This window comes from Equus caballus, chromosome 7 (assembly GCF_041296265.1).
Source record: "Equus caballus isolate H_3958 breed thoroughbred chromosome 7, TB-T2T, whole genome shotgun sequence".
In the NCBI taxonomy this organism is placed as follows: Eukaryota; Metazoa; Chordata; class Mammalia; order Perissodactyla; family Equidae; genus Equus; species Equus caballus.
Window position 1 is genome coordinate 88,742,687 of NC_091690.1, and position 20,742 is coordinate 88,763,428.

The 20,742-nt window shown below is 42.4% G+C and overlaps 2 protein-coding genes across 5 annotated transcripts in view; both read right to left on the reverse strand.

Moving 5' to 3' along the window:
* The window catches only part of SAAL1 (serum amyloid A like 1), a 57,604-nt gene extending 45,752 nt beyond the window's left edge, over positions 1-11,852 (reverse strand). For all 4 annotated transcript variants that reach the window (XM_070274931.1, XM_070274929.1, XM_070274930.1 and 1 more), the window contains exons 1-4: positions 11,482-11,852; positions 9,992-10,105; positions 3,517-3,600; positions 181-260 (exon numbers count right to left, since the gene is read on the reverse strand). In XM_070274931.1, the coding sequence (XP_070131032.1) occupies positions 181-260; positions 3,517-3,600; positions 9,992-10,105; positions 11,482-11,613 (410 nt within the window). In that variant the 5' untranslated portion in view covers positions 11,614-11,852. The remainder of the gene's footprint in view (positions 1-180; positions 261-3,516; positions 3,601-9,991; positions 10,106-11,481) is intronic.
* A 4,425-nt stretch (positions 11,853-16,277) lies between these two features.
* On the reverse strand, positions 16,278-20,143 carry SAA1 (serum amyloid A1). Its single transcript, NM_001163892.1, is given in 4 exon segments — positions 16,278-16,590; positions 16,992-17,130; positions 19,429-19,523; positions 20,100-20,143. Coding segments are annotated over 3 exon segments (393 nt in total). The 5' UTR covers positions 19,520-19,523; positions 20,100-20,143; the 3' UTR covers positions 16,278-16,427.
* Positions 20,144-20,742: the final 599 nt, after the last annotated feature.

Here is a 20,742-nt window from a genome sequence, read left to right on the forward strand (position 1 = left end):
AAACAGCATGGAAGCCCTTACTACTATCAATACACGACATTCCTGGAGTGTTCATCAGGAGCAAGGAAGTACTACATTTTGTAATATTTTCCTCTCTCTCCTATGTATTAGGATTTTCTTAGGGATATGAAATACGAATCTATTTTTAAAAAAACATAATTATTATGTAGTAAAACTTACCCAAGATTTTTATCACTGCTGATAGACACACATATCTCCTGGAAACAGGCCATATTACCTAAAATTCCCACACAGATTTCCTGCCAAATCAAATTTCACAGGTCACAATGGCTCTGAAGTGAAAGACACATATACAAAAAAAAAAAAGGAACAACTTAAAAAAAAAAAACTTTCACTGAGCCAAGTTTGGGGGGAGAAGGGAAGGGGAGGCGGCATATAGAAATATACTGCCTGCACCCTAACCTTGACACGTTCACAGGATTTGAGAAGGAATGAAAGACACAAGAAAGAGAAGGATCAAAAGCTGGCAGGAGTTATCGAAGAAGAAATCTCAGTCTTAAATGTTTGCTAGGATTCAGACGTGCAAACAAGAAGACAGATACTCAAAGAAGGGGGAAAGTATCAGCAAAGGCAGGAAAGGAATTATGCACATGGCTAACATGGGGCAGGAAAGAAAGCAGGGTCGAAGCACACAGCGGGGCAACAGCAAGAGATAAACACAGCAGGGAAAAAGGATCAGGACTAAGGGCCCCGAATGCCATGTTGAAGAGCTTAGACTTAATCTAGGTTTCCTGAAGCCATGAAGGTTCTCAGGGAGGGGGGACAACATGCTGAAATGACACTCTAGGATGATTATTCTGGTAGCAAAATGCATAGTGCAAGATAGTGAAAAACTTTAAAAGAAGCTAATAACCTCAGTAACAACAGCCAACGTTATTTAGCACTTACCCTGTCCAGGCACTACTCTAGGCACTTTCCACGTGTCATTTCATATAAGAACTTAGGAGGTACGCACTACTTTTATCCCCCTTTTCCAGATGAGGAAACTGTAGCAGAGAGAGGTCAAGCAACTTATCCAAGATCTCCAACTAGGAAACAGCAGAGCTCCAGAGCCTGGGCACTTAACCCCCACGCCACACTGCATCTCAAGTATCAAGGTGCAAGAAGACGAGGGTGGTGATGGCAGGCGTGGAAGGGGATAAAGCTGAGAAAGACTCAACGTGAAAGCAAAATAATCTGATGGAAGGCAAAGGGAGAAGGCAGTGGGAAATGACTCTTAGGTTTCAAGTTGCTTCATTTCTCCAGTCACAGATAATGGTCCCACTGACAGGAAAATTGGAAAAGAAAGTGTAGAAACAGATACAATGAATTCAGTTAAGACAGTGTTTCCAAACATGCTGGAACACAGAAGCACTGGGGAGCAAGTTAAAAACACAGATTCCGAGTCCCATCCCAGAGCTACGGAATCAGAAGCTCCAGGGGAGGACCTGGGAAGCTACTGCTTACCAAGCACACTATGTGATTTTTTATGATCAGAAAAGTGTGATAACACTGAGTTAGGACATACGGAATTTTGAACTGGAAAATGCAGCATGCAAACAGAGAATGCCTGAAGAAAGTTGAAGATGTAGTGCCAAAAATCAGAGGAGAGGTCAGAGCTTTGATCCCACAGGCACAGATCTGCAACTTAAAGGTGTAAAGAGTAGACAAGCCCACTAAGAAAATAAATATAAAGAGGACAAGGGATCTGGATCTACACCTTAGAAGGAGTCCACACTCAAGAAAGAAAAAGCCAAAGAAAGTGACTGAAGAGGTCAGAGACCAGGAGAGTGAGGTGGCAGTGAAGCTACCGGAGCGGAAAGTTTCAATAAAATGTGGGTGGTCAAATGTCGGGAAAAGAATAAAAGAGAGCAGGGGCAGAAAAGAAACACATTCATCTCCCTTACAAACTGAAGAGGGAATAATCGAACTTCCAATCAAAGATCAACTTTCTCAGTCTCGGCTGCTCACAGGAATTGCCTGAGAAACTTTCAAAGCTGTCTGGAGCCTCACACTTGGAGATTCTGTTTTAAATGATCTGGGTATAGCCTGACTTAGGATTTTTAAAAGTTCATTAGGGCAAAGCTTCTTAAAATGTGGCCTGGGTCCAGAGCACTAGCATCACCTGGGAACTTGTTAGACATCCTCGATCCTTCCCCAGGCCTACTGGGTCAGAAAGTGTCGGGGTGGGCCCAGGAATCAGTGACTCTGGGACATGCTGAAGGTTGAAGGCCCACGTTCTGGGTGACTCTAACATGTGCCGAGGCCGAGACTCACTGCTGCAGAGAGGCACCGACACAGGTAATGATATGACTAATTCCTGAAAGGAGCCATTCCTGACATAAGCTCATTTTCTTTAAGTACTAATCACGAGTCAATACATTTAAGTTAGAAAAATCCATGAGAAATGTTATATAACTGTCAAATCTTTATATTGATATAATGGCCCAAGGAAAAGTGGTTCATCAGGCTCCAACTCGGGTGCAGAATTCTACTAAATAGAATTTTAATTCAACATTCAATTTGAAAAATACGACATACAATTCTCCACTTTATAATCTTAAAGAGAGAGAGGCATACAGCACAGTGGTTAGTCGTTACACGAAGTGAGACAGGTCTGGGCTCAGATCCCAGATCCATTCTTGTACTTGTGCGACTCTGGACAAATTTCTTAGCCTGAGACAGTTCTTTTATTTATAAAGTGGAGACAAATGCCTACCTCATAGAGTAGTAAAATCGAATACTCAGTAAATAGCAGTTATTCATAATTATAAGCACTTAATAGATATTTACTAATCACCCACAATATGCATGGCACATGGCAACCTCAGTGGCACTGAAGCACAGAACACAGATAAAGACTACATGAGAAGTACAGATAAGTGTTTTGGGGAGTTTACTATCAGCAACGGCCACTGAGAGCTTGCTTCTTTGGGAAGACTTAGAAGGAAAGTATCACCGGGAACAACTGCTGTGAATATTGAGAGGGATGGAAGGCAGACAAAGGGAGGCACGGAGATGGCGATGACCACACTAAGCTCCTGAGAGGAGACGCACACGGGCCTGGATAAATTAGAAGGACTTTCTTTATGTTGGAGATTTTATGTTGGAGAAGATGAATTAGATTTAGATTATGGAAAGTTTTGAGCAACAGGCTAAGTTTAGAATGAAAGGTTCTAAGAAATGGAGGATTTTATGAATAACAAAGAGCAATAGACCGAGAAATGGGAGGTCTGGACACTGTTTCTTGTTCCGCCACATCTAAGCGATGTAACTTCAGTTGCGCCTATCTGGTTTCCACAACTGTTACATGAAAGTACTGATCTCCTGTCCAGCCCCAATCTAAAATTCTAGGACTCTAATAATTTTAAATAGCACATTACCTAGTACCTGGTGATGTTCAACAAACATCTGCAGACTGATTTGTAGCCAGTAAGAAAATTAAAGTGAGAAAAATAAAATACTATCTGCTATTATTGCTCCAAAGAGGAAGGATTTAGAAATGTACACACTTACTCTTAATCGAGGACATCTGGATTTGGCCAACACTCCCATAAATATGTCAGGAGCTTTAAATTCTTGGAGAAATAAAGCCACATCCTGAAAATAAAAATGATTATTAACTTGGATGCTGAATACTCCTCTTTAAACCCCACAGCTTAGGCAACCATGAAAAAGAAAAAGCAACAATTCCATATACACTTCCTTTCAGGCACGAGAGAAAAAAACCCATAAGGTTAGGAATTGTGTCAAGAGACAAAAGTAAGATGAGAGAGTCTTTGTGGTATCTGGTCCCAAGGCAATGGAACAATTCCACAAAGAAATTAGTCTTAATTGTCATATTCCAAAGGACTGTCCTCCTTTGTCTCCCTTAATGATTATTCTACCCACCAGGAATGCTCATTAACTCATTCAAGCACATTTGCTGATTGCCACGTAGCATGTTAGAAGCTGGGGCTAAGGAAAAAGAGTAAAATTCGCAATTTCTGTCTTCCAAGAGCTTAAAACATGACAGGGGAAAACAGGTGAAAACTCCTACTGGCTCAGTCCCCAAGGGCCCCAAATCAGAACTTGTGTTTTCAAAATCCTCAGTAGAAAAAATTCTGATCATATTGTGACTGTAGCAGCTTCCTGCTCCTTCCTAGACTGTCTGGTCCACAGCACTGAAAGGAGAGACCACACAGGGAAACGCACCTGGAGTGGACATGTGTTCCAATCTCACCGAGAAATGTGAGCCCCAAAACTACATCAGTTAGCCAGGGAGACCCACGCTGTAAAATATTTAAATAAAACCAAATTTCTGGCTCTCTATTGCCTAGGATTTTCACCAAACTTGAGGTGTATATTTGGGATAATTTAACTTAAAACACAGGCTACATGGTTACATGACAATTCACTTTGAAAGGCCCTTGGGGGCATCTCGAAGAGAGAGGCAGTAATCTTTCAAAGCAGCGGAAACGAAGGTGACCTGCAGGAGACTGCTGATTGGGAGACATACTGTACTTATTAAGAGAGCACGGTCAGAGAAAACAATATTTTCAAAGATACACTCCAAATGCAAAGTCACAGCAGCAGATGCTCTCCACTCTAAGTGATCAAACTGTTTGTCATGCAGGCAACTCTTTGTAGCATACAGGGATTTATTTAACGACAGTTAATAATTCCTGGAGAAGCACAAGGTGGCCTGACAATATCAACACCAACAATAACAACAGCAATTAACACGTACTGAACAAGCATTACATGTCAGGCATAGTAAAGTGGTTTGCATACTATCTCATCAAATTCTCAAAACAACTCTATAAAGTAGTTATTATTATTAGCCCTATTACACTAATAAACAAACTGAAGTTTTAGAAGGTTAAACAATCTGCCCAAGATTATGCATTCAGTAGAACAGAGCCAGGATCTGACCCCAGATGAGTCTAACTTGAGGCCATGCTCTTAACCACCACACCAGGCGACCTTTCTGGTATTCATTCATTCATTCATTCTTCACCAAATATTTACTGAAAAACCTAAGTAACAGGCACGGTTTCAGGCTGTAGGGACACATCAGTAAACAAACTATTTAAGGTCTCAGTCCCATGGAGTTTTCATTCTAGAAGGACAAACAAACAATAAACACATAAACAACTAAACTACATAATTTCTAAGTGCTACAAAGAAAATGAACAAGATGATGTGTGCTAGAATCCAAGATAACAAGGTCTACTTTATATATCATCAGAAAAGGCATCTTTGAAGAGGTGACATTAAGCTTTTATGAGAAGAAACTTAGATCAATCAGGGCACACAGAGGCTCAAAACCATCACTGAATAACTAGGTAGGTATTATGCAACAGGGTGAACATGTTCCATGAGAGCACAGGAGAGAGAGGAACTCTGCCCGGAGTGTCTGGGGAGGCATCATAGAGGAGGTGACATTTAAGCTGGGCTATAAAGATTTTGCCAGCTGGAGGTCATTCCAGGCAGAGAGTGTTCCAGAGAACAGACCATGAACGCATGAAAATGCAGGAAGTATCTGGAAGTCTCTGGTCCTGCTCAAACCTTGAGTGGTAGGAGCTAAGGCTGAGAAGCAGTCTCATTGGAGGGACTTAATGCCAGAGACCTCAGTGATGAGTGGAGAGCTCAGTTCTCTGGAGGGGCCTCAAGAACTTCCATAAGAGGGTGAAGAGGAGGCGAGAACATGACCCTCCTCTCCAGCAACAATATCATTCAAACAGCAGGTCTGTTTATCTACTTTCTATCTGAGGATTTCACACTAAGATTCACTGGAAAAATAATATCTTTCTTTAAAAAAAAATTCTTTTCAAACCACAGCTTCTCATTAATTGTAGAACAAGTAGAAAGAAGACTTGAAAAATACTCTTAACCAACTTGATCTGACACTTGTAAGACACTCCGCACTTCAGCAACAGCAGAATATACATTCTTCGTGAGTGCCATGGAGCATTCACACTGCATTCAAACAACACGCTTAAAAAGATTCAGTGTCCACTGACCACAGTTAGCAGAAAGATATCTGAACAATTTCCAAATACTCAAAACCTAAATGACATACTGCTAAAAAAATCCACGAACCAAAGAAAAATTAAGGAAAATTAGAAAGTATACTGAAAAAAATGAAACACAACATACCACAAGTCGTGGGACACGACTAAGGCAATATTTAGGGGAAAAATTATAATGCTAACTGCCTATGTTAAAAAAAGAAGGGTCTCAAATCAATGACCTCAGCTTCTACTTTAAGAAATTAGAAAAAGTAGAGCAAACCAAACCAGAGTAAGCAGAAGAAAGGAAAAAATAAAGATCAAAGTGGAAATCAATAAAATCGAAAACAGTAAAGCAATAGAGAAAATCAATGAAACCAAAGGCTGATTCTTTGTGAAGATCAATAAAATTGGTAAACTTCTAGCCAGACTGATGAGGGAAAAAAGGCAAAAGAGACGAATTATCAATATTAGGAACGAGAGAGGCACCATCACTACAGATTCTACAAATACTAAAAGGACAATAATGTAACACTCTGAACAACTTTACACCAAGAAATCTGACAACTTAGATGAAATGGATAAATTCCCTCAAAAACACAAACTCCAAGGTAACCTGAATTAGCTCTCTATCTATTAAAAGAATTGAATTTAGTCTTTCCCACAATATACTAAAAACCACTGAATGGTGAATTTTATGGTAGTGAATTATATCTCAAAAAAGTTATTTTAAAAAAAGTAATAAATACATAAAACTGAAAAACAAACAAAAAAATCTTCCTAAAAAGAAAACTCCAAGCTCCGATGGCTTTTTTGGTAAATCCACCAAATATTTAAGATTGAAATAACATCAACTCCAGACAAACTCTTCCGGAAAAGTGAAGAGGGAAAGCTTCCCAACTCATTCTGTGAGGAGAGAATTACCCTGGTACCAAACCAGACAATGACAAGAAAATGAACATCTCTCATGAACGTAGATGCAAATTTTTTAAAGTAAGATTTTAGCAACTTGAAAATCAATAAACGTAGTTCACCATATTAACAAACTGAAAAGAAAAACCACATGATGATCTCAGTAGACTGAGCAAAAGCATGACAAAATCCAAAACCCATTCTTCATAAAGACTCCTGAGAAACTAGGGACAGAACAGAACTTTCTCAATCTGCAGCTACGTCACACTTGATGGTGGAAGAAGGAATTCTTTCCTTCTACAATCAGGAACACGACAAGGATTTCTCCTCCCATCACCTCTAGTCAACATCACACTGGAGGTTCTGGGCAGAGAAACTGTGCAAGAAAAAGAAATAAAAGGAATTCAGACTGGAAAAGAAGCAGTAAAACCTCTTATTAATAAGTGACATAATTATTTCTGTAGACAATCCAGTGGAATCTACAAAAGAAGGCACTAGAACTTAAGTGAATTTAGCACAGTTGCAGAATATACAATATATAAAATCAAATGCATTTCGATATACTAGCAACGAACAATCAGATATTGAAATTTTTTTTAAATACCATCCCAAAATATGAAATACTCAGAAACAAATCTGACAAAAGATGTGAAAGACCTATACACTAAAAACTACTTTGCAGAAAGAAATTAAAGAAGACTTAAATAAATGGGGAGATTTAATTTGCTCATGGCTCAAAAGATTCATTATCATTAATTTGTCAATTCTTCTCCCAGATGATCTATAAATTCAACTCAATCTCAGTCAAAAAACTAGCAGGCTGCTCATAGAAACTGGCAAGTTGATTCTAAAATTAACGTGGAAATACAAAGGACTCAAAACAACCAAAACAACTTTAAGAACAAAGTTGGAGGATTAATAATACCTGATTTCAAGATTTATTATAAAGCTACAGTAATGAAAACAGCGTGGCATTGGCATAAAGATAGACAAATAGATCAATGGAACAGAACAGAGTCCAGAAATAGAGTCACATGTATACATCTGGACAACTGATTTTTGAAAAACGTGCAAAGGCAATTCAGTGGAGAAACAACAGTCTTTTTAACAAATGAGCTAGAATAACTGGCTATCCATATGCAAAAAAGGTGAACTTCAATCCATACCTTGCACTCTACACAAAAATTAACTCAAAATGGATCATACCGCTATAAGTAAAACCTTAAATTATACAACTTTTAGGGGGAAAAAAATGAGAACACCACAATTAAGAAGTGGAGAAAAGATTTAAAAAGGCACTGCACCAAAAAAGATACAGATTATAAACAAGCACATGAAAAGATGTTCAATATGATCAGTTATAAGGGAAATCCAAATTACAATCCCAATGAGAATCACTACACACTTAGAATGGCTAAAATTAAAAAGACTGACCATACCAAGTGTTGGCAAGGATGCAGAGAAACTAGAAGTGTATCTCACAGACTGCATGTGGTAATGCAAAATGGTAAAAAACACTTTGGAAAATAATTTAACCATTTCTAAAAAGTTAAACATAGACCTTCCATATGATCCAGCCATACTACTCTAGGTATGCAGTCAACAGAAAGGAAAGTGTATGTCCATACATACTCATACACAGAAGTCCTCACAGCAGCTTTATCTGGAATAAACTGTAAACAACTCAAATATCCATCGACAGGTAAACCGATGACTAAATCGTGCTATACACATATAATGGAACACCACTCGGCAATAAAAAAATAATAAACTTGCTATACATGACATGAATGAGTCTCAAAATAATGATGCTGAGTGAAAGAGCCAGATATCTCCAAAAAAAGAATATAATCTCATTTATATAAAACTCTAGAAAATGCAAACTGCTCTGAAGTGATGAAAGCAGATCAGTGCTCCCCTGCAGAGGGTGGAGGCAGGGAAGGGCAAGAGGCATAAACTTTTGGGGGTGACAGATATGTTCTCTATCTTGATTATGGTGATGGTTTCATGTGCAAATACACACATCAAAACTTAGCAAACTGGGCTTTAAGTATGTGCAGTCTGTTGTACGTCAATTATATCTCAAAGTATATGCAGTTTTTTTGGTCAATTATAGCTCAATAAAGCTGTTTAAAAAAATGGCTAAAGGCAACAAATAGCTGTTGACAATTTTTAAGACAAAAGAATACAATTAAATCTACGTTTTAGGAAAAACATAACATAGGTAGCAGTGTGGAGGACAGAAGGGAGGTGAAAGAGATTAAAACAAGGATTTTAATCAGGAATCTACCACAAGAGTCCAAGTAATAAAATGAGATGGGGGCCGGCCCCGTGGCCGAGTGGTTAAGTTCGCGCGCTCTGCTTCGGCAGCCCAGGGTTTTGCCAGTTCGGATCCTGGGTGCAGACATGGCACTGCTCATCAAGCCATGTTGTGGTGGCATCCCACATGCCACAACTGGAAGAACCCACAACTAAAAATATACAACTATGTACCAGGGGGCTTTGGGGAATAAAAGGAAAAATAAAATCTTTAAAAAAAAAAAGAGAGATTAGGCACATCCATCTCCGTTTACCTCTTTTCTAATCTATAAAATAAGGATACTTATCTATATCACAGGGCTATCGTGAAGATCAAATAGAATAATATATATGAAAATGTTTTCAAGCTATAGAGTACAAATGTCAAAATACCACTATTGTAATTATATATATGTAATTCCTTCTGTCCCTCCCTTCTAACTTAGTCGTGGTACCTCAGTGGTCTCCAACTCCTCACCTGCTCTCAAACACAAGGCCAGCCTCCTCTTTAGGGAGATAAGTATTGGAACCTTCTTGGGCTACAAGAGTTCTAGCATTCATGAGAACCATATATTTAGCCCAAATCTAATGAGAGCTCAGCTCCTCTACCCTCAAAGATAAAAGTTAAGTATTTATAGCTCCTGGGACCTCATTCCCTGTACTATAGATAGGAATGATACAGACGCTAAAGTCTTTCTCCAGAGACTTAAGGACTGAACCTTTTTAAAAAAATCCATCCACCACCTCCTTACCCAACAGTCTTTTCTGTTTCGTTTCCAACCCCATACCTCGTCCATTGACATATCCCATACTCTGCAAATTTCGTTCTCCATTTCTTCATCAAGCTCCATCTGCTGCTCCTCATCATCTGAGTTGGACTTGGTGCTTTCAGGGTTAACAGTCTTCAGAAACACAAAGGAAAAAAAGAGATGAATGCAAGCTGCCCATAGCACTTCCAGGTACTATAATCCCACAATCATGTAAAAGTCACAAAGATACTATCCTCAAACTACCTTCTCTTGCAAAAACCTTGTTCAAAAAAATTAGTACCTTGGGTAGAGCTTTGCATTCAACATTCATGGAGTAAATAGTGTCACTAGGCACTGGGGTAGAAAGACAAAAGACAAATAAGATATAATCTCTTGCTTTCAAGCATTTTAGGATCTAGTGGGGAAAAGACATGTATACTGATAATCCCAAAGAAAAGGCTAAGTGACTCAACTGAAGGTGGACAAAGAGTCATGGGAGCAAAACTCATGGACCAAGGACCAAGGTCTGGGAGAAGTGAGGGGAAACTTCTTTTCGGAGGGGATATTTCAACTAAATCTCTGAGAACAGGAGTTTGCCATGTGAAGAAGGGGAGAAGTGCATCCAGAGGAAAGTAGAGAGCTGAGAGTTCAGGGCCCGGCATGTCTGGGGTACGGTGAGCACTTTAGTGTTGATGGAACACAGTGTGTCACGGGCAGATGAGGCTGGAGAGGTTTCGAAGAGCCCTAGATTCCAAGCTAAGACTTTAGCATTTTTCTCCTGTAGGCAAAGGGAACTACCAGGAGTTTCCACAGACAGCATTTTCTTTTTTTTTTTTTAAGATTCTTCTGGCAGCAGTGTAGAAGATGGACCGGAGAGGACCAAGATGGAGTGAGCGAAATCAGTTAGGGAGACGTGGGGAAGAGAAAGTCCACATTCACAGAGAGTCTCCTACGAGCCAAACACCATGGTAATACTCTATGGCCATTATAATCTTACTTAACCTACACAAGAACACTATGTACACAATATAGGTATTATCATCCCATTTTATAGAAATTAAGAAAGAAGCCGAGGCTCTGAGCACCCGCGTGACTTGCTCCAAAGTACACAGTCAGTAGTTGATAAGCCGCGTTTTTGATATGAGATCTGTATGACCCCCAAATCACCACTTATTCTACTACAATAACAGTCCATGAAATGGATAATTCAGGACCTTCGGAAATGACAGCGAGGGGATGAAGAGCAAAAGCCTGAACACTGTATTTACATAGTCATATATTTTTGGAGATTTTGCAAAAGTAAAGTCTTTTAACCGCAAGCATCCCGGCATCCCTGCCATTATACCCCTCTTCGTGTTGAGGTGCACTGGGAGCGGCTCCCCGTAGTTCTGGGGACCCGGGAGGCGGCCAGGAGCCGGGCGTAGCCGCGCCGCGCGGGCCCGGGGAGGGGTCGCCGTGGGGATGGCGGCTCCGGGGCGGGGGGCCTGAGGGAACGCGGGGGAGCCCAAGCGCGGCGCGGGTTTCCGCACCTGGATGAGCCCGCTGAGGACGCCGAAGAGCCAGTGCTTGCTGTAGACCGTGCTCCCTATGCAGTCGCCCCCGGCCGCCTCCTCCTCCGCCTGGTCCCGACTCGGCGGCGGCGGCGAGGGGTTTCGATCCATGACTCGACCGCCACCCGCGCGCAGCAGCCGCGCCGGAAGCCGCCGGAGGAGGCGAGAGGCCTCCTGGAGCCAGAGGACCCGGAGCGCCCGGCGCGGCTCCCGCCACAGCGCCCTCTGCTGCTCGGAGCCCGGCCGGCCCGAGAGCCAGCCCTATCAGCCCATCGGGCCTGGAAGCGCGATGACGTATTTCCCCCACCTCATCCTACCCAGGACCCTCACAGTGTCCTTTTCATAACTGTTATTTGTCACCCTCACTGGACCAGATATCCCATCTCTCCAGGAGCTCTTAGCCTGATTGGAAGGGTCGGGGGTGGAGGCTGGGGCAGGGAACAGGGCAGTGAATCTCCACTTATGGGACCAAGGATCTCTGGACAATGTTGCCACACTTAAAGACATCAGTAGGGGCTCATTCTTCTCCCAAGGTGTGACTGGAATCCCGGGAAAGACGAAAGTCACCGGTAGGAATGTCAATATTCCAACTCCCTGTATTTTCAGTTCGTGCTTCTATTTAGTTAAACGGTACTCAACCTCAGACCCAACGTTCCCTCCCACCCCTGCAACAAATATTTTACAACATCCACTTTACTTCAATGAAGTGAAGATTATAGACGATATGGCCTACCTCAACATGTAAGTTCAAAAATATCAATATGATGCCCTAACAGAAAGAAGGAGAAATAAAATTAATCTTATTTAGTGATAAACATATTTCAATATTTTAAATGCTCAGGCGCAACTGTATTAGAAGACATCATAAAGGTCTCTGATGTTAACACATATGCATCAAGTCACTATGAACCCAACAGTTACAAATGCAGGACGACACGGGTGTGCTTCCATCAGGAATGGGGCTTCCCAAATCATGAACAGATGATGTTAAAATTTCCACCAAAACAAAGTTCCGATTTACACAAAAATTGCATTTCTGGAAATTTTTAAGGTATATTAAAACTGGACAAAAGTACTCCGTGTTAATATATAAAATACAATTGGGTCTTAGGCTCAAATAATTATAAATATTCTTTTCATCTTATGTGCAGGGGCGGACCCAGGTTTTGTGGGGCCCGAATTATGCAATTTGGAAAGTCTTCTTTAGGAAAAACAGTACAAAATTACAAATATTAAATTAGTTATAATAGGAGATATTTATTTAGAATGGGAAAAAAGACATCACAACAAATTACCAATTTTAAATTGCCAACAAATACCTAAAACATCATGAAATCCAGAAAAATATTCAAATATTTTTGTTAATAAATAGCCTGACACACTTCTACAATCCTTTTTCTTTTTTTTTTTTTAAAGACTTTATCTTTAGAACAGTTTTAGGTTCTCAGCAATGTTGAGCAGAAGGTACAGAGGTTTCCCCTAGAGCCCTTGCCCCAACTCATCGATAGCCTCTGCCATTATCAACATTCCACACCAGAGTGGTCCATTTGATGCAATTGATGAACCTTCAATGACACATCATTATCACCCAGAATCCATAGTTTACAATAGGGTTCACTCTTGCTGTTGTATATTCTATGAGTTTGGACAAATTTATGACATGTATCCACTGTTATAGTACCATACAGAGTAGTTTCATTGCCTTAAAAATCTTCTGTGCTCCCCCTACTTACAATCCTTTTTTAATATATTTTGTTGCGTTCTCTCTGATCATCTCTTTCTATGACAATGACCTTGTAAGATCATTTTCTATAATGAAAAATAGAAAGATAATTCTGTCTTTACTCTAGCCTAGTTGTTTGAATTTTTAAAAATTATTATTGGTAGTTTAGGAAAGTTTCTTTCAGCTTCTCTACTTGTTAGTGGTAATATTCTGTAAAGTTTTGACTGCTGTCCAATTTGGAAAACCTCTCTCTGGGGGAGAACTTTTGTTTTGACTCAGATTTGATGAGAATAAAGTCTTGCACTTAGGATCTTACAGTTCTCCATAGACTCATCCTGACCTTGTACATTCCAAAGTTTTCTTCCCAACTACCCGCATTCTCTGTGCTGGGCTCTACAGGACATTTTCATTTTGCCCTATGACCTCTGCTCCTGCACCTGGGAGCCACCTCAGTGGGTGGTGGAAGCATACCTAGAGGCCATTCCTACAGGATAGCGATCAATGACTTAGTTATACTTGGAAATGACCACAAACCACATGAATATGTCCCACTAAATACAAATCGATTGTATTCCCAACTCAGATTTTCCTTAGTTCAACAAAATGCCTGTAACCACCCAGTGCCACTTAACACAAAAGGAAATGTGATGGTGGGCTGTTGGAGTGGACAGAGTCAGAGGCATTAACTACTTGCAGTTAACATAGTTTACTTTTGAAGATTTTACTACACTATCGGACCATATAAACACTTTTCTAGGGCCTCTCCCAGGGATGTGGAATAGTCCCATATAAGTGAGGAGCCCTTGAAGCTTAAGCTTCCTCAGCTTCACAGTGAATCTGACTCTGCCTACCTGCATGTCTGATAGGACATAACAAAAGTCATGCAGGGTGTAGGATGGTCCTCTGTTTGCAGCACTGTCTCATAAATTGTAAGATGCATGTATCTCGGGCCCATCCACTAAATGGCCCCCAATTATTGTGCCAACCAAAAGTGTCCCCAAAGATATCTAAAAGCTGGGGTGGGGATGGGGGTGGGTTCAGTGCTGTTCCTGTTGAGAACTAGGGTCTAGATATCTCTCTGTCCCAGGGACTGGCAAGTTGGGGGAAGAACTATCTTAATGCCATTCTCTAAGGAGGTGTCTACATTCCTCTTTCAGTTCCCTTGACACAATGATATAATCTCCTCCAAATTCTTGCTTGCTTTTTCCTCAGTCCTTGATTGCCACCGCTCTCGCTCCCCAGTATAGGCTTGTGAGGATCAGCTGGGGTGGTACATGGAATACATTCCGTGAAGGAATGACTAAGTGAACAAATGTATACAACAGTGTTTTATAAGTTCTAAACTACAATATAAATGCTAGTTATAGAAAATCGTTAAGAATGTTGGTTCTAGTGTCAAACTAGGAATGTGGCTTGGGTACATTATTTGAACTGTTTGTGCCTCAAGTTTCCTCAGCTATAAAACAAAGATAATTAAAGTGAGAGTGTCCAATGAGATAACACAAGAAAACACTTAGAGTCGTGCCTGGCCCACAGTTAACTCGCTGAATGTTAGCTGTCATTATCATTATCATCCTATTATTAACTAGTATTGGAGGAGCTTAAAAACCAACCAGCAGGAGGACTGACATACAAGCCGCTAACTCTGAGAAGGATGGATATGTATTCCCAAGAAAGCATGAACAAAGTGCTACTGAGGGGGCCGGCCCCCTGGCCGAGTGGATAGGTTCCCACGCTCCGCTTCAACAGCCCAGGGTTTCACTGGTTCAGATCCTGGACATGCACGTGGCACCACTCATCAAGCCATGCTGAGGCGGCGTCCCACATAGCAGAGCCAGAGGCACTCACACCTAGAATATACAACTGTGTCCTGGGGGACTTTAGGGAGAAGAAAAAAAAAAAAGAAGATTGGCAACAGATGTTAGCTCAGGGGCCAATCTTTAAAAAGAAAAGTGCTACTGAGGCATTTAATATTAAACATTTGGGGCTGACAGTTATGGTGCACTGAGGACCTGAGTTCTATATGACCTTAACCACCTAGCGGGGAAAGAGAGAAGTGAAATGACTTTGAAAGATATCTCCCAGCACCATGGACAGGGACTGGTTAACAAATGAATCTGGGAGGAGAGGATGGGAGAGGAGAAAGACTCCTGGTGACTAGGTCTCCATGACAGGGAAAGAGACCACTGAGGGACCCAGGTTCCTGGGAGGCAGAGGAGGAGAAGGGACACAGCTGACTGGGCAGAGAGGAAGTCTAGACACAGAGGGATCTAGAAATAGTCCATTGTAACCAGAGACACTGGGGCCAGCAAGAACCCAGGGGAGAGGGTCTGATTTGGGAAAGAAACTGTGTGGTATGTGAGGTTGACCACACTTCTACAAGATTTCAGGATCTTCTGGGGTTATGTAAGAGACATAACCTCAGTCTACACTTTGACCCAAGAAGATGGTCACTGCTGAGGTGAGTCAGAGTACCTTTTTGTACTTTCCTTTGATTTTTTTGACATCAAATTTTCATACCCTCATGGAAAGGGTGGGGAGTATTTTCTCTTCTACTCTCTGGAATTGTTTGTACAAAATTGGAATTGTTTGCTTTTTTAAAGGGTTAAATTTATCTACAGAAATATTCAGGCCTGCTGTTTCCTTTGAGGGAAGATTTGATCTTTTACGATAATTATAACATAATCCAAGTTTTCCTTTCTTCTTGAGTCAGTTTTTGTAAGTTGTGTTTTTCCAAGAATTTGTTGATTTTTGACCAGTTTTAAGCTTTATCGATGATGTTCTTCAGAGTATTCTCTTATTATCTTTCCATGTTATGAAACAGTTATGGTCTGATAATTGGTCCATGTAATGGACCATATATGGTCTTTACAGTAAGGTTGGTGTTATGGACTGACAGTTTTACCCAAGTTTACTCCTATTGTTTATTAGTGCCTTATCTCCTATTTAAAAATAAAAGTGATGGTGTTTATTGGTCATTGTACCTATATTAGGTAGGCTTATGTTCTCAGAAAGACTGTCATACACTGTTTCCAGATGCCAACAACAAATTGGATTTCACAAGCATTTATTAAACACTTTTATGTGTTCTTCATCAAGCATCAACTACTAGGGGTATAGAATTCAGTAACACTAGTCAGCAACTGTCCCTGCCCTCAGTGGGCTCACAGCCCATCTCCTGAGAGCAGAGTGAAGAGGAAGCTCAGTACTTGTCAGGCAGGCCACGAGGTCTGAAGTGATTGGGGTCTTTGCCGCTCCGGCCCCATTCATTGGCAGCCTGGTCGGCCCTCGAGTCTGCTGCTCCGTGGCCACTGTCTCCAAACTTGAAAAGGTCTGTGACTCTCTGAGCACTCTCTCTGGCATCGCTGGAAAGGAGGAAGGCAGGCAGGAGATTAATCCGGGGCTGAGGAGCAACAGCCCCACCCTCCCTGTCTCTTCTCTTTCCCAGGGATGGCTCTAAGAGGAGCCAAGGAGAGAGGGGTCCATACACTGAGCCCACCTGGACACAGCCCACTCAGCCCGCTGATGCCCTGATGCTGGGTGAACAGCATCCAGAGGGGAGGGTTGGGAGTCGCCCATTCCCACAGCCCTGCTCAGGCTCCATCACCACTCAGACCCCACACTGGGAACAGAGCGGTACGGTGGGCCTGAGGAGGAGGAGGGGCCACGGTCCCTACAGGTCACTTCTCCAGGGCCTACCCCTCCTCATCCCCAAAGGCAGCCCAGCTCTGAGCACCCACCCCTGCACCCCCAGGCCTCGAGTCACCTGATGACTTTAGCAGCCCAGGCGCCCCCAGGGCCCCTCCGTGCAGCGTCATAATTCCCGCGGGCGTGGAAGTATTTGTCTGCTCCTTTGTAATTGGCTTCTCTCATGTCAGAGTAGGCTCTCCACATGTCCTTAGCCCCTGGAAGGGAAAGAAAATGATGAGATGAAGGTGATCACATCTTGGCAAAATAGAGTAATAAGAAATTTCCTCCCACTGATTCCAAGATTTCATCCTTTGACAGAGTCCTTGGAGATGGTGTTGGCTTGAGATGAATATTCCTTCCCTTTTCCTCCCTGGTTAATGCGATGAGAATCACACCAGGTGCAAATTTTATTCTGCCTGATTGCATTCCCAGTTCTGTTGCTACATTGTGTTTGGCCGTGTGTGATGCCTATGATGACGAGGTGGGATGGTCCCTGAGGGAGGTTTGGTTGTACAATGAACCTCTACCTGGAAAGATGCAGGGGACCCTCTGACCTGAGAGTGAGGACAAAGGCGACTCTGAGGGAGGCTGTGCACCCACGGTGCTCCTAACCCAGTCATGGGAGAAACTCGTCCCCATGGGCAGCGTGAGGACAGCTCAGTCCTGAGTACGTCTGAGTGTCCGTGCACATGTGCGCCTGGATGGCTGTCAGAATCCAATGGGCAGGTGATAAAGGTGAGTCCCTAAGAGAGTTGTGAAGAACCCGGGTGATCAGATGCAGACAAAGGGCAACAACCCACCAGCTCTAAGGGACAGTGTCATCCCCAGTAAAGTGGAGGAGTGTTGCCTCCCTCAGAGTGTTTATGCAGAGAGACTGAGGAGATACAGGTATGACTTCTAGAACATTGTAGTGCTCAATGTACCATCACCTGTCTGGTCCTTGGGAAAGGCAGGACAGAAGGAAGAAAAAGAATGAACCAAGATGAGGAGCAGGGGTTACGGATGGAAGAAATCTGATCAAGCTAGAATAAAATGGCAAAGATTTTTAAAAATTACCTGATTAGGAAACACAGAAAAATCTAACGGAGAGTTGTAATATCAGTTTATGTAATATGTCCATGAGATAACTTGTCTTCATTTTATATCTTTATTATTTCTGCTGTTCAGAAAGATAGTTTTGTTGAGAGTTATGACTTTCCTACTATATTCATTCCCTCTGAGTTACTGATTTAAATAGATCCTAGGAGTCCAGACTTGCACAGTAAGTATTTCCAAGATGCCTGACACATTTTGTCACTTGAGGGGTCAAACCGGAGGGAGTGGTTCTCAGCCTTTAGTGCACAAACATCACCCGGGGGGCTTGGTAAAGGCCAGATTCCAGCTCAGCCCCAGAGACTGAGATTCAGGGAGGGGAGTGTGTGGACCCAGGCATCTGCATTTCAGAGGCACCCAGACCCCAGGGAACTCTAATGCAAGTGGTCCTAGAACAACTCTTTGAAAGACATTGACCTAAGAGATGAAAAGAGATTTTCAGCTGGGTCGAGGAGACTTTCAATAGGATCAACTGCAAACTCTTCAAACAATTATTCAGAGACTATCACAGAAAAAAACCCACAAAATAATTTTGAGAAATAAATAAATTTATGCCACTTTACTATGGCTAGTGAGGTAAATATCTCTTGCTCCCGGTTTCCTGGTCATTCTCAGCCCCACTGGAAGCATCATCAGAAATTTATTGTGCCTTTTGCTGGGGGGAGAGCAGCTCTATAGAGTTGCTTCCAAAGGCTCCACGTCCCCGCTGTTGCCCATTTGCTCAGGTGAGAACAGGGTGTGTGTCCACAGCTCCCTCCCTCTCCCAGGTGCACTCTGGTCTGCGAGGCCGTGTGGTGCCCGGTTAATAGCCAGGTCTGGGGAGCTCCACGAACTGGGCTAACTCCCGCTGTGCTTTGGGAGTTTGTTAGGTATCTGAATCTCTTCGTGCCTCAGTTTTCCTGTTAAGGGATAATGGTACCTACATCTCAGGATGAAAGGATTAAAACCTGAGGATGAAAACGAGTTCATTCGTCCATGTAAAACTCTTAGAACAGTGCCTAGGACGTATCAAAAGCTCGCTTACTTTGGTTGTAATTACTAAGTGGATGGGGAGTGTGAACACACCCCACACACTGATGCACCCACTTCATGGCCCCTGAGACATAGACATGAGCTGTCCCTGACTCCCCACTAGGGGGCAGTAGAGCCCCACTCGTGGTTAGGGAACAGGCTCCCTGAACTCTACGTCTCCTCCTCACTCCTGTTGAAAGTTGCGGCCCAAACCTTATGATTTCTGGCCTGGGGATCCCCACAAAGTAGTAAAAAGTTTCCCAGAAGAGTCTGGGGGAACTGCTATCATAAAGACCATGCTCCTTGTCTACCCACCTGTGGCCTTTGTCCTCTGGGGATGTGACCTCTGCTCAATGAATCCTGGGGATAGTCAGTTGGAACCTCCCCACCACCCATCCCTTGGTCCTTACCTTGACCAGCTTCCTTGAGGAATGTGAACCATTCCCGGCTGCTGACACCCAGGACCAGGGAGCAAAAAATGATGCCGATGGAAAGCTTCATCTTGCTATAGAAAGTCAAGCAGACACAAAAAGGATTTTTCTTTCTTTGGTAAAACTGATCCACCCTTGCATTCTAAAAATAAATCCCACTCAGTTTTATATATGCATATGTATATGTATATCTACATCTATCTATATAGATAGATTGTATTTCAGAGGGTCCAGTGTTCCATTTCCATTTGTCTCATTGGAACCCCAGCGATATACTGGATGAGAAATTGCAATGAGTTCTAAGAATAAACCGCTTTCCATTTCAATCATCCCCTATCATCTCTGAAGCCCACTGTACAGAAACTTCCCAGAGAGGCATTTGGGGATTTTGTGACCACACACCTCTCTGTAATATGAGATGAGTTAAACCATCGACAACTATCTGTAGCAGCCTGCTCTACCCATCACTGACTTCACACAGAAGAAGCTTACAACAAAATCCCTACCCCAAAAGTATTCACATTGCTGAATTCTAATTGTCAGAATAGCAGACTCGGGAAGGAGGCAGAGAGCTGGGATGCAGCACAAGGAAGCTGGTGGGAAAGAGAATCTCCAAAGGGGAAAGCTGTAGGAAAGTTCTAGCCCCTCACCTGTGGCTGTCCTTTTCTGCCGGACTCCTGATGAGCTGGGCTTCTTGTGCTGCTTGCCCGGGAGATGTGGCTGGTGCTATATATACTGACACTTCGCTAGGGGAATGAATGGGAACACAGGTGTGAAGCAAAAAGAAGAAATTTGGGAAATTCCTCTTGGGCACAACACAGCATCCAGAACATCAGGGTTATTTTTCGCTCATGTCGAATTTCCCAGATTGTGCAATCTGGGAGCTTTCAAGAGTGTAACAAGTTGTATTTTGTGCCCATTTCCAGTCTCACTCCTGGTGGGGAAAGATTTTTACCCCCCAAATAATGTACTGACATTTTCTTTGAAGGGAAATCAATATTAGAAAGAGAGATTTTATTTAAAAATGTAGCAAAACAGGTCAAATGGACCAGCAGAACTGGCTCCATTGAAGGGACAGCTCAGGATGAAACTGGACCCCGGGGCACAGGAGTAGGAAAGGAGAGATAGAGACCAGCCAGGGAAATAAAATTCAGAGCACTCGCATGAGGTGGTCTCAACTGGAAAAGAGAGTCCTCCAGACTCAAGTGTATTCAGGATCAGTTGCTGTTGAAGGTCATAATGACAAGTTGTATTTGGAGGATGCTGTAACCCAGAAACATTGAACTGCAGTGT